Source organism: Numida meleagris, chromosome Z (assembly GCF_002078875.1).
Source record: "Numida meleagris isolate 19003 breed g44 Domestic line chromosome Z, NumMel1.0, whole genome shotgun sequence".
Lineage (NCBI taxonomy): Eukaryota > Metazoa > Chordata > Aves > Galliformes > Numididae > Numida > Numida meleagris.
The window spans coordinates 60302021-60317364 of record NC_034438.1 but is presented as its reverse complement, the minus strand read 5'-3'; the positions used below and the strand labels follow the sequence as shown (position 1 = coordinate 60317364).

At 34.6% G+C, this 15344-nt stretch overlaps 1 protein-coding gene across 1 annotated transcript in view; it reads right to left on the bottom strand.

The window, feature by feature from the left end:
• Positions 1-15344, bottom strand: part of TMEM161B (transmembrane protein 161B) — a 49533-nt gene that overhangs the window by 12833 nt on the left and 21356 nt on the right. The window contains exons 6-11 of the mRNA XM_021380144.1: positions 11304-11455; positions 10709-10769; positions 8844-8984; positions 4781-4894; positions 2941-3115; positions 780-876 (exon numbers count right to left, since the gene is read on the bottom strand). Of these exons, the coding sequence (XP_021235819.1) occupies positions 780-876; positions 2941-3115; positions 4781-4894; positions 8844-8984; positions 10709-10769; positions 11304-11455 (740 nt within the window). The remainder of the gene's footprint in view (positions 1-779; positions 877-2940; positions 3116-4780; positions 4895-8843; positions 8985-10708; positions 10770-11303; positions 11456-15344) is intronic.

The following is a 15344-nucleotide window of genomic DNA, read 5'->3' as shown; positions in this document are numbered from 1 at the left end:
TTTTTATATTTTTTAAACACACACACACAAATATTTCTAACTTAGTAAATACTACCTATTTTCAACCACATGGCTTCCTGATCATACTAGTAAGCTATTAGGGTAGGATTCATCCTACTTTTTGACATCCTAACATCTACACATGAAACAGTTGCCTTGGGAGACTTATCAGTACTTGGTATGATTAATCTCACTAAATATAGATATCTGCTTCAGGATGGGATGAATCACAACCTAATGAAGCCTCTCTCTGATGACAAAATGCTGACATTTTGCAAAAAGAATGCCATGACTGCATGGCAGGCTGTGAAAGACATTCCTCATTAGGAAGAGAAAAAACAGTGATGTTAAGTCTCCTGTATATGAAATTAGCCTTCTATCTCAATCTATTTTCAAAAACCCACTGAAAATTGAAGAACTGGGGAAAAAAAAAAACAATAACCCTTTAACAGATAAAGATTATATCAACAGTGTTTTATACAGCTCACTTATAATACTTGAAAAACACGAATACTTAAATGGAAATAAAAAGCTTCATTTGTTGTATTACACAATTTCACAGAAATAAAGCAAACAAATTAGCATATCACTGACAGATGTCAAACACAGCAAGAGTAGAAGATGGCTTACAAGCTATATATAATTATGTTTTAAATGGGAGGAAACAACAACATATTTCTGTATTACAAGTACTCATAAATTCTAATTCTCTACAGCAAGTTGAAAACGTAAAAGTCTTGTACAGAACGGAATGTGTTTGTCCGTCAAATTTTGCCTACCTAGTGTTTTCAAAAGCAGAGTTGTGTGAAGGAGCATTACCAATGGTGCAACATATTGCAGTGCAATTACGCAAAGGTAATAGAATACTCGAGCCACCTGGGAAAATAGAAGAAAGTCATTGATGAGTTCAGAGCAAACGTTCATGAACAAGCAATTGATTAAAAACAACACACATGCACAAATGCAATTTTGAAAGTTTTCTAACACGTTTCAGTGTATGACCCACTGTCTTCAAAATAACTAATGAAGAAAAACCCTAGCTGATAAACTTATCTAGGCACTTAAAATTCTGAGAGGAAGCAGTGAATGGAAATAATTAAGAGCATCTGTTCTGTTACAAAAAACTGAAACAATTTTGCTTATGAACATTGCATATTATTGTTCAAAGATTCCTATTTCAATACACCAACAAAAAAATAATTTTGATTGTAAGTCCCCAGTTATTTACAAAGTAAATTCCACTACACAAAATAGTCAAAATCCCAAGCTTCAGCAAAAGTAAACAAAAATTTCATTAAAAAGCAGCACGTCAATGTAAAATATCAGTTTTAAAAACAATGACAAGAGGATTTTTCATTAGCAGATAATCAATAACAAAGCATTTAAAAGGTCTTTATTTCATATATACATTATTACTTTCTGAAACCTACTCAGATTTATCACTCTCTCCCCCCCAGTCTGTTCCATCTTTCTCAAGATTTTTACATTATGTATTTTATATAAGCTTTTGACCTAAAAGACAATATCAGATAAAGAGAGGAAAAAGTCATAAAATCAATAGAAAGCAAACAATGAATTAAAGCTAACCGGATTTTAGAAAAGAACAGACTACAGGGTGGTGAAAAGATGAAGGTAGACATGACATTTTTTGGAAATACCCTTAAACATCTCAAAGGGCTTTGAGATGAGCAAGCATCAAAAATTAACATGAGAAGCAAGTGTAGTGAAACACTCAAAGATAAAGTATAGAAAATATTGTAAGACAAATGATGAAATAAGATAAAAATAGTGACTGAGAAAGTGATAGTTATTGCTACAAGACAGATAGGAAAGATTTTACTGCCAAGAGTTCCAGAAGAAGAGAAAGCTAATGAGGTAATCAAGTAAGACAGAACTGTACTTAGTGGCCATGGGTTTCTTAAAGAGAAGACATGTAGGTACTGGATAAACAGACTTAGGAAATAGAAGACATTTTTGTTTTAGAGATAGGATGAAAGCCTTCAAAACTAAAATTATACATTCACAACAATCTTCTGTCATAACCAATTGTTGCTACCTGCATTTCCTAACATTTACTCTGAAGCCAAATGCTAGTCATTATAACTAAAAATGTGAAATAACTACAACACAGTCCTCTAGTAACAGTAAGATACCCGGTGGCAACAATGACAGGATTGTTAGTGATAGTGACAATTCTAAGAGAGGAGTCCTCGTCCTATGTCAAATTTCAACATTCCTCCCAGAATACACCCCAGATCAGCAAGATCATCAGCCAGCACTATCATGCAACACTAGAAATATAAGTTTAATTTGCAGGTAAAATGCAACAGTGTTCTACAGCAAGCTTACAAATTTCTATCTTCTCAGTTTATTATTTTTCATCCAAAAAAAAAAATCCAATCTTTCCTATCATTTTTGACAGTAACAAGATGGGTAATTTTGTTGCTAGGCTGGTGCATTTCAGAGTGGTCTTATAGAACTAAATATATCTTATCCCAAAATGTAACTAACCTATCTTAAATTTTGCCTCAATTTATAAATCACATTTCTGATTAGGTAACTGTACTTTGCCCTACTTTCTAAACTCAAATTCTCCCCACTCCTCCCACACTACAACAGTGAATTGCCACAGACCCTATGCACTCCACAGCTTATATCCAGGCAACAGAAACAAGAGAAGCACATTGTCTGCCATGGTGTTTTTAAAGTACACAAAGGGATGTCTTCCAACAACGAATGAACTGGTAAAGTATTTGCATAATATGCTTGACATCTCTGCATATTTTGGTTTACAGAATTTCTCAGTAAGTGCTATTTCTGTAGAAGGAAGCTTCATTCAGATTTCAGCCCTGGTGCCACAGAAGACACAACAAACTGGAAAAAAAGCAGACTAAAAAGAGCAAGCACTCCAAGTGTGTAACCTTAGTCCCACTTACTTACCATTTTTTGTAAATCTACTGTGCTTATTCTGCCAGCTTCCTTTTTCATCTGATCCACACTTTTCTGTGCTAAATTCAGATAGGCCTGCAAATGACTGCGCATCATTGCCAATCGCAAAGCACACAACAGGATTATAATCCACAACCTCATAGTGTCAAATGTATCTTCTGACATTCTGTAGATTAAAAAATAAAAAGTAATGCTTTTTTCTAAAGGTCAACTACAGATTGCATCTTCTATAAAGAAATCTTCAGGCATATGGTCAGAAATACTTAATGCACAATCCACAGTTACAAAGTTAATGTGCAAATATTCATTTCCCTCCATTTCTCCTTGTACTATTACTTTTTAGCAGCCCTAATGCAGCATTAAATTCCAATTAGTATCTGTGTGTAAACAATAACAGCTCTTGAATGACTAAATTTGAGTAATGTACCCAGAACATCAAAAACTTTCAGGTAACTCCAGGTTTTGAGATACACACAGTTCTAGATAGCAAATGTGAACCTCAGATGCCTTAGACTCCTTGTTACAGCACGACCGACTCTTATTTTAAGATAAACTCAAAAGTAAAATGGAAGCAAAAAAAAAATCTGTACTTCCAAATTTTATGTAACAGCTTAATGGTTACAAAATTGTCTTGAAAGCATTTTTCAGATCTACCAGGGCTGCTCTGAAATTAATGTCTCCTATTTTACTACACTGACTCATAATGTCACAGGCAGATATTGGTGGTGTGGCAGTAGAGGCTGAACCTCCCCACCAATTCTCCATTACATTTTGTTGCCATGAGACAGACAGCAGCAGAAGGGCAGTCTGACTAAAAGGCACCTGACACAGAAGTGCATATGAAGCAAAGGTTTGTCACTGAATTCCTCCATGCAGAATTAAACTGACCCACTGACATTAATTGACACTTGCTGCATGTTTATGGAGATGAAACAGTGGAGGCAGCACAGTGAGATAGCAGGTAGTGTGCTCCAGCAGTGGCGACAGCGATGTGAAAGACTAGCCATGTTCCAGTCATGCAGATTTTTATGAGCACGGCATGCAGGCTCTTGTTCATCAGCAGTGAAAATGTATAACTGATGGTTGTAACTATGCTGAAAAAGAGTGTTTTGAAGCTGAGTATTTGCTCTGTTAAACAGTGTTATTGTTATCTTTTTATTTGTTGTAGTTTCCATGGAAATAAATAGGAGGCATTACTTTCAGAGTGACCTACCTATGAAGCGATAAAACTGACGGCCAAACATAACAGTTATAAACCTATTCAATTACTATTATTTTGAATTTCCTAGACTAAAAGCAATAATAACAACCATCTATGCTACTGAAAACAGTATTGTATAAGATAGCGTCACTACTGAAAATTCTTCCATTTTTATGCTTCTAAGTATTTTATCTATTAATGAAGCAAAATTAATAGTGAAGCTAGGCACTACATCTATGCACAGATTTTAAAACAATTCTCATAGTACTAAGAGCCTTAGGGCAGTTCTCATATCTGTGCATCTCATTTGTCTTCAATGCAACCACTGATTTCTTAAACCAATATGTGAGCTGTAAGGTTTTCAAAAGTGGGGTGGTACTCCAGACCTACAAAAAGCAATTCATTAGTCTGCCAAAGAGATGCCAGAACATAGTGGCTCTTCTGGAACCACCACCTCAGTGTTGTGATTCACTGTCCCTCTGAGACAAGTGAGCTCTAAAAGGCATACTTCTTATGACAGAGGCTATAAAATTTTTAGTCTTTCACATCACTAAACTTTCAAAGGGCACTACTTAAACTGACAGGTATACACTCAATAAACCCAGAAAGAATTTTTAAAGGGAATCTTACAAAGGTATGCTCTCCTTGCCCAAAGGTGGGTTCATAATGTAGTCTTTAGTGATTGGTTTTACCCATAGAAGAACCATAAATAAAGGTGCCAAGAAGTTTATGTGTAGCAGTGTTCTGAAAGAAGAAAAAAGGGAGGGGGAGGGAAGTTGTTAAATGCAAACAATTACCACACTGTTGAAATTGGCAATGCAGATTCAAAAAGATAAGTCCAAGTTTTAATACAGTTGAGATGAAGGTAAATAATGAGACTGCTTCTCTATTTTTAAAACTATGACTGACATTTAAACAAAACAGTAATATTGCATACTGTGAAACCATACTGAGTGTGGTTTTAAAAGTGCTCTTTGAAATAATTCTTTTTCCAGTTATTTTAACAATCTAATCAAAGGAATTACATGCATTATATCACACCATAGAAAAGACAGTTGTTAAAAATTTCCATAATGTAGCATAACACCAAACTGCAGTAGCTTTTACAGTTTTAATCTAGGCAGTCATTATCTTAGATGGACATGTCATTATTTTAAGATTTTTTTGTTTTATGAAAAAGGTACTCAGATTAATTTCCATTATCTATACAAATCAGGGGAAACAGTTCTTAGAGGTCAGTTTAATGAAGACTTTTCTTAAAAACTTAGATTAAGTGAAACTTGGTACTTACTAATTAAAGATACTAACAAAAAAAATAGAACAGCTACATTGTTTAAAAAGCACAGTACAAAACTACACTGTCTACATGGTTAATTTAAAAGGAACTCTGTGTATAAAACAGTAGATTTAAAAAAGGAAATATTTTTCTGAAGTTTTCCCTGAAATTAACATCTTTTTTTGTTCCTCCCTTGGAATAGTCTGAAGCCCATATCCCAATCAGTTTACAGTTCTCAAATAAAATGAGAACAGTTGGCGCTTCATTCTGTAATCTGATATTTTTCACTAGTACAACGCTTCTCTAACAGAATTGGCTTGTCTATAGTGCCATCAACAAAGACAGTTCTTCCAAACTATTAAAAAAAAATGAGGTAATCAAAAGTTATTCTGAAATATTCTGAAATAGACTTGATGATCTCTAGAGGTCCCTTCCAACCCCTACAATTCTGTGATTCTGTGAAATACTGATTTCAAACAATCAAGCTTGCTAAACTCATTCTAAACTCAGTAAAACGTCTGAATGTTTCAGAAGATGTTATAGTATCATTTAAAGCATTGGTTTCAGACGAAGAAATAATCACTGTAAGTTATCCAGTATTGCCAGGGAGCACAACAGCACCAAAGAGCAGTCCAGATCATCTCAGTAACTTGTGAAAACGTTTCACCTGAGCTTCTAGTTAAAGACATCCTACTGAGTTAATGGACTGGAATGTACCAAATGGCGGCAAGATTCCCCTTCTGTTTATTTGAGTAGAAGGAAAAAGGCTGAAGGATTCTTGTAGCAGATTCTGGAAAATGAGTGACTGTGTAGGAAAATGGTACAAATTAAGACAACTCCAAAATACATGCAAGGAAGGACATTGCTCACAATTAAAATCAAACTAACAAAATTAAAAGTGACATTATTTTTCTTTTATTTCCCTCTAAATTTTTTTCCCTATATAAACCACACTATTCAAGTGGTAGTTGCTCTACTCACGAGCGATGTCACTGTTTTCTGTAAGTGTCCCATTTTATAACTATAGTTTGTCTCCTCCGGTCTCTTTTACAAAGTATAACCTTATATTTGCCTGCAAAGAAAGGCATTGTTTTCCCAAACCAAAATTAGAGAGCTCTGCATCAGTCATAGTCATTCTCATTTACTACTCCCTTTAGTCACTGCCAAGAAACTGCAAACAGTAAGGAATGATTTGCTCACTGACAAGAATACATCACAAAGGGCAAATACTGATCTCTTTAGGCCCACTTAAAACTATCAGCGATGACTCTGTTTTTAAGTTCATTACCTGCTTACACTGATGACTGATCAAGATTTAATCCATTCAACAGTATGAGATTTTTGTTTGTTTTATATTTTTTGGCTTGAATAGCCAAAATATTAGTAGACTTATGAAAAAATTTGCTTGGTGCTGCATGTTATCTTCAACAATCACATCTAATATCCTGTAAACACCAAGTTTGGCAAGATTTTTCACAGCCTCATACCAGTGATTATCAACTGACATTTTTGATCTAATTAATCAAGTCCTCTTTCAGAAATTTTATATTACTGCAGAGAATCTCACATCCACAGATCAAGGAATATGCTTGAAAATTATAACATAGTTTTAGAAAAGGCACAAGAATTTTTAAAATATTTATACACTAAAATGAAAAAATGAGCACTTTATTTGCTTGAAAATAACAGATTAAGAGTTAGCCACAACCTACATATAGACAGAAAATCAACAGCGGATAAAACAGGCGCCAAGAGCCTGCAGCTCTAACTGCATGCATTCAACTACAAAGAGCTCAAATCTAATACAAAGTACTTAGTTATAAATTTACAAAGAGTGAAGGACTCAATTTAAACACAGACTAATTTTTAAGTTGAGCACTTTTCAGAAAAAAAACATTTCAGTTTATGCCTAAATAATTATTATTTCCAAAAACATAATCATAGAATGGTTTGGGTTGGAAAGGACCTTTAAGACCATTGAGTTCCAACCCCCCTGCTATAGACAAGGACACCTCCCTCTAGACCAGGTTGCTCAAAGCCCCATCCAGCCTGGCCTTGAATGCCTCCAGGGAGGGGGCATCCACAACCTCACTGGGCAACCTGTTCTAGTGTCTCACAACCCTCACAGTAAAGAACTTCCTCCTTCTATCTAGTCTAAATCTACCCTCTTCCAATTTAAAACCACTTCCCCTCATCCTGTCGCTACAAGCCCTGATAAAAAGTCCCTCCCCAGCTTTCCTGTAGGCCCCCTTTAGGTACTGGAAGGCCGCTATAAGGTCTCCTCAGAGCCTTCTCTTCTACAGGCTGAAGAGCCCCAGCTCTCTCAGCCTACCCTTGTAGGAGAGGTGCTCCAGCCCTCTGATCATCTTCATGGCCCTCCTCTGGACCTGCTCCAACAGCTCCATGTCCTTCTTGTACTGGGGGCTCCAGAACTCGACACAGTGGGATCTCACCAGAGCAGATAAGAAGGGCACAGTCACCTCCCTTGACCTGCTGGTCACATCATGTTTCTCTCAGCAAAGTGGCCAGACTGAAAAAATCACAATGGCCCATGCTGTAACATCTACGTATTAGATATCAAAGGTCAAGACCTACGAAAGGCATTTGGTGCTCTTCACTCAACAAGAGAATGTTGAAAAGAAACAGTTAAATCTTAACAAAACATTTTACTGCTCAAGAGCAGCTGCAAAATAAAATATTCCTTTAAACTCGTATTAACACCTGACATTTTTTAAATATTCTGGGTCATCGTAATGTAAGAAGCACAGAAATACTGGGAAATGACATATTATTACATGCTATTCTAATTCCTAAATCTTATTAATAAAAGTTCTCATTGAATTTTAGATTCACTTGAATAGATTCACTTTTTAGATTTCACATTTTTTCCATTTTACTGCCTTTCTGAGGCTATTTCTTCCTTCCATTTTTTTTTGTTTAGTTGTATTTTTTGTGTTGACTTTTTTTATTGTTGTTGCTGCTGTTTGTGTTTCCCTCTGGATCTTGCCCTAAATTTGTCAGCAACAGGATGATGCTCACCTATTGGGCTGCTGAGGAAAATAAAAAAGTCTATGGCTGCATATCTTCTTCTAGTTAACTGAACTTCCCAAGAAACATGACTGGGGAAAGAAAGCATTATATAGAAACATTCCTTGTGAAGCTCTCACAGGAGGAAACGAAAGGGAAGAAATGCTCCTATAACTGGGACTCTAGTCACAAGGCAAAGAATGAAAGACTGTCAGAGCATAGGTTGACCAGAAAAAGGCAGGTGGCAAGTCTGCTTGAGATACAAAAAGCAGGCAGCAGCAGAAGTCTTAGTCACTACCTTCATGTTCGAATAGTTCATTTTGTTTATTTCCACACATCAAAGATTTAAGACTGAGTAGCATATACCTATGTGCATATATTTTCTCTTACTGTGTTATTTTTTCTGTTGCTAAATTCAGAGCATCCAGATGCATTTGAGCCAGTCGCAAGCCAGGGAATGTCAAAAAAGCACCAATAAGTGAACACAAAACAGCCAGGAACAATTTGAAGGTTAGTTTAGACACAGGACCCCTAAAAGAAAAGAAAGGAAATAAGCATTTTCTTGAGGAGGAAGTGAATGGGCAGGGTATCAGTGATTACTTTCAATTCAACAGTATCTAATATTTAATCAAAAAGCAAAAAAAATTGTACAGTTTTACTCTGGAATACCAGCATCATTACAACCCATCCAGGAACCAAAACAAAAAAAAGTCACCTGTTTGTTTAATAAAATGAACAGAAAACCTTCCTATTAAAAAAACTTCTAACTAAAATCTTCCTATAAGACGTTAAATTTGTTAGTACAGTAAAACAAAAAAGAATAACTTTATATTGCAATTAACAACTAATTATATCATATAAAAGCTACCAGAATGAAGCCAATGGTTATTTTTTTTAAGAGAACAGATATAGCACAATTTTAAGTTGTTAAAAACAAAATTAATGTTTTTTAAATTATATACTAGCTGCAGTCTACTTTTATCCATTAAGAAGCTTTGTCAAACTTACTACTTCAGTTTTCCCACAGATTTATCAAAAACATACACGTATCCAATTAGTTCTGTCTCTTCCAATTAGCCAATATTGTTTTTTTAATTTACTAAGCATTACATCACAATTACTGAAAAAAAGTATCAAGGATTCAATGAATTACAGAATTAATAAACACTGAATTACACACTTACATACACACACAAAAAAAATCAAATGACATAACAGATTAAAGAGGAACAAAACCAATTCTAGTTATCCATGTAAGCTTCAGACTTGTAAGCACACAACCTCAAACTACCAAAAGACACCATCGTCAACTCAATCACTCCTACAAACAGGGAACATACTGCAAAAGTTTAAAAATAAAGGAACGTTAACTGGAAAATTAATAAAGAAGTTAGTAAATTTGCAATAGCTTAGGTAAAACAGAGTGAAGAAAGGTTAAGAAATACATGGGATTCAGTTAAGGGTTTCTCCAATATTCCTACCTAAAAATGATATATTTCCTAAGTAGGAATATTTGAAAGATCTGTTCCACAGAAATAAAGAAATTCCATAGTTCTGGCATGATAGTTGAGAACTTCCAAGTCAGAAACTGAAAGCTTATACCTCACAGTAAGGATACACCCATAATACATGTGGCAGCACATGTGTAAGGAGAGAGTTGTACTAAAAGTCCATTTTACAATACACAAAGGCTATCTATGAAATGATTGTATACACAAGTAACATCACAAGCAATGGCACGCTCCTGTTGCAGCCCATACAAAACTTGAGATATCCTGTAGCAAGCAGATGCATTTGCGAAAGAGGAAAATACTACAGAACTTGGAAGATGTGACCAAAAGACAAAATTTACACCTAAAGCCACCTTCATCACAAGCTCCATCTGAAGTGTCTTAAAGCTTTTTTGCACGCTCTTCCACTTACATACCACAGGAACAGCAAAAAGATACTTTTCTGTTTTAAACAGTCCCTTCAGTGTTGCAAAGATTGCTTAAGAACTACCATGAAAAATATATTTATACTTTTGAATTTACTTTTTTAAGGGAACTACAGCCAAATTACCAGGGTAGAAACTATGACTAAATTAAAGAGAAGACAAAGATACTTCTAAGTATTGATGGATTATACTCATTAATACACCTCTTCACATTTTTGGAGGGATTGTAAGCACGTACAACAGCACAATATGCTAGACAAATGCTGGCTAAGAAAATAAATGCAAACATAATGTAGAACAATGTATTTCCAGGACTTACTGGGATTCCAAACCCTGCTTTTCAAGAAACTGCATAGCACTTTCTGAGAAATTTGAGAATCCTGTGAAGACACATACATTATATGTATTTTATCGCAGTAAAAACGATCCTCTTCTTCCCCCCAAGTAAAATGCAACATAACAGTACATCTTTTGAAAAGTATTCATATGCTAGGATAATTCTTTCACACGCTAATTACTACCCCACAATGCAATAAAACTTGGATATTAACAGTCTTCGAAAGTACCTCTTTGATACTTGAATATTTCATGAACATTAATGGAATTAACATTGACTCTTACAGACCGAGAACCTATTCTTTTTTTTTTCCTTTTTCAGTAGAGGAGCTTCACTTCACAATGCAAGGCTAAACAGATTAAAAATAAAACTGGAAGGCAAATGTAAACAAAAAAACAAGGCATTTTACATTTTTAAAACAAAGCAGGGAAAATAGACAGAATGTCCTACAGAAAAAGTGTATCAAATAATAGTTAAAATTAACAGAGATATTGTCAAAAATATCTAAAAGATCTGAAATAAATCTTTCTGGTCATGAGATAAATAAGACTGTTACAAACACTAAAGAAGGAGTTACCTGATTCCAGTCCAAACTCTAGATAGTTTTCTGTCACAATCAAAATTGCCATTGCTTTCACAAAGAAGAAAAAGCCAAATGTGACACAGACTGATCTTTCACCTCCTTCCTCTACTTTGAAGTAATGAGTGGTCAACGAAAACAGTACCTTACTACACAAGAAAAAGGTCAAGGAAAATTAAATTTGAAAAATAACAGTATTTAAGAATTACAAAGCTGTATTTTGATCGTCTACACTAAGGCTGTTTTATGATGTGCCAATTCCAGGTTAAAGGATAGCATAAAGAAATGATAAAAAAAATGTGTAGCTAGGAAAACACTTCTCTGAAATACAGTTTTGATTTAGGCTTACTTACTGTCAATTGCAGCAATATTCCCTATCAATCCAATAGAATTAAAGCTCAATTTGTACATATAAGTTATATAACAAGTTATGTCAGGCCAAAATTAGGACAATTTTTATCTTCAGTGCAAAACATCAACCTAAATGAAGAATATTCCAAACTACGTAATGTAAAATTTAATACATTTCAAATTCAAAATTCAAAATCTTACTTATAAGTTCAGCAACTATGATTGCAGGGAAAATGTTTTTAACCAGAAGCTATACATGTTCTTCCAGGACACACAATCCTAAGAAGTAAAGAGAAACAGCAAGGGACTGAAAACTCCAACAAGCACTTCTATAAATAATGGGATAAAATTTCTCTCTGTTCTAAAATGAGAGAACTTCTGCTCACAAGAAGTACAGACCTGTCTAAAAAGAAGCTGTGAGAAGTGTCATGGGATTGCTGCTTAAATTATTTGATGACTTACTACGCAGAAAGCACACAAAAAGATTGAAGTTGTGTTTCTCAACTTTCACATGCACATATTCAAGATTTCTCAGCTATCAAAGATAATATGCAAAAATCACAGCATATTTAATACTATCTATACAACAAAAATCTAAGCCATTCTCATTTTGGAAAGAAAAAAAAATCCTCTCTCATCTACTATGATACATTAAATCTTTTAATGTAACCCTCATGTCATAAATATGAAAATCTGAGAGGTCGCAGAATGGTAGGCGTTGGAAGGAACCTCTGGAGCTATCTATTCCAAACCTCTGCTAAAGCAGACTCCCTACAGCAGGTTACACAAGAAAAGGTCCAGATAGGTCTTGAATACCTCCAGAGAAGGAGACTTCACAACCTCTCTGGGCAACCTGCTCCAGGGCTCTTTCACCCTCAAAGATCACATGCCCTGTTATGAAATAAAATGCTTATTGAAGAATTAATGCTTTTCTAAATACATTTAATGCATTTCTAAAAATAACCACCTCAAATTGAACAATAGATAAGTACAGTTTTTATAATATATTTCAACTTTTATAAGCTGCAGCTCATTATATTTGACCTTGTTCTCCAAAAAAATGTTTGGTATTAACCTGTTCATATTTAAATAAATGCTTGGAGAGTACTCCAGGTATTACCTACTTAGAAAAACAAAAAGAAAAGAAAGATTGAAATCTGTCTTCTATCATTTTTTTCCACTATGCAGTAATAATCATTTGTACTAGCATGTCTTCACATACTGCAAGTATTTTAACAAGTAGATTCCAAGGCAATACATTTTAGAGTATCTATTCAAAACATTTGAACAGTTCTCAGTTAATATCTCATGGAACTGTGATTATGCAATATCACACTTCATTAAGCAGCACATATTTAACACATGCACTGTTATATTTCATATATTACATATTTCAGCAATATGAAACAATGAAATACAGCAAAGCACTCGCATATACACATTAAGGCAGCCTAAGTGCAGCATCCAACAATTCCGAAGAGTAATCAAGCTTCCTTCATACTTTACTGGTATGGTATCTGATATTTAAGTCTAAAGGAGGGCTTACTTCATCCTAGAAAGAAATGTATAATGGCTCATATAGACTGTGTTCTGCAAAGCTCTGCTTCTCTACACTATGTCAGAATGATTTTTAAACAGAAGTGAGACCAAAATAATTCAAACCCTCATAAACACTTTTTCAAAATGCAATTTCATCCAGAAGTAAAAGATACTTCATTTAATAATTAATTAACGGCTAGGGATACCTAGCACAAATTGGAAGTAATTAATTTCAAATCTCAAAAGTTAACCAAAGTACTTCATCACAGTTTGCGATCAACATTACTAACCTATAAACAAATTTTAAACCTCCTAAATACTTCATGTTTTCAGCTATGGATTGTGCCCTAGGTATGGGTCCCTCATCTAGAAAAAGCCGCTGAGAAAAAAAGCACAGTGATAATAAATTTCAGTTATACTACAGATTCAATTCTCTATACATAAAATTAAGAAGTACGCAAATTTTATGTGACTAAAATCCTCCGTTAGTGGTGGTTATTCAGTTGGCATAGGGACAGAGAAAATCTAGGCATTACAGAAAGGAAATCGGAGTTCTCTTCATGACTTCCTTTCAATGCTCAACCTACGTTTCAGAAGCTACAGGAAATATAGAGCTGTTAACATACTCTACACCCCTCCTCTCCCCATCTTTAAATTATTTCATTTTGGTCACAAAAGGCAAAACATTTGTAGATTGCACATATTTTTTACAAAAATAATTTTAACTGTTATGTTAACAATTTTATAATTCTTGAATTACAAAGTCCATCAGTGCTTATGCATACAGTTGAAGAGAAAAAAATCCACCTCCTGTTCCTACTAAAATATATAAATTTTTGGATTCACAACAGAAAATCAAATAAACTCTTATACATTATACCTAACTGCATGTAGGTCAAATACAGTTTTTACTAGAAAAAAAATACATAGTTTAAGGCTTCCACAAGTTATTTCAAGGCTTGGTAACTTCCCTATGCAAACCTTGAGTCATGTTAAGAAAAGACTGTTGCTTTCCTTTGATATGCCACTGATGAATCCACCAGAAGAAGCCAGTCAGGTTTCCTAATCTACAGATGAAATCAGGTTACTTACATGTTTTCAGATGACAGATGTTTCCGAACTGAGAAATATCTTACTTTTCCTATATTACGTTAATTCTCCTGAGCACCTTGCCTTTTCAAGGGAAAGGGCTGCATACAGCATCTTATGTCTTACAACAAGCAAAGAATTAAATAATCTGATATCTTCAGTTGTTCTTGATTAATTTGATCACACCAGATAATATGTCTTAAGAAAAGAAAAACTCAACATCTTCATTTTTCAAGATCTTTTGTTGTTCCTATTCAGGTACCAGAAACTGTTCAGTGTGTGCAGGAAATTACCACAAAAATGATCAATGAGTACAGTACTCTGCAGCCTTTCAAAAGTATGAAATACAAGGCAGATGGTATAGCAGGCTTTTTTTCTAAATACCACCTCAAATAAACATGTATATGGGTCTTCTTTAAACTATCTAATCATTTAAAGCATTATTTTTCTGTTCTGCTGAAAAAAAATTAAAATAGTTCCCTATCCCAAGACAGGGGAACCAGCCAGGAAACCAAGAATATTGTTCACAGTACAGTAAAAAACAAGGGAAACACATGCAGACACACCTCCACTAGCCTTACTGTAGGTAAACTGAGCATAAGCTGCCACTCAAGCATTTCTCTAGTCTAGCAGAAGAATTTGGCATACTTCACTAAGGTCTCTGCTAATGGAGCTGCACAAAAAAACTCTGCAAATGAAACATTTACAGCTAGCTAGTTCAGTTATCATCCATGTAATGGCGGTACTCTCTACCTTTGGAACTCTGATACTGAACTAATGTACCACTCATTTTAGACTGAATTACTTTTAAAACACAAGTATACGGACCAGGGTCCTGTCTGATTTTTTTCTGAACATCTACTTTACCAACAGTAAAAAAAATCTACTAGTTACTACACTGAATCTAAACATCCATTTCTAGAACTCAACTGAAAAAGATTTCAAATCATCACTTCCATTTTTGACGTCAGCCAAGTACTTGGTAGAACCCATCAGAGAATCACAGAATAGAATCATAGAATGGTTTGGGTTGAAAGGGACCTTTAAGATCATCTAGTT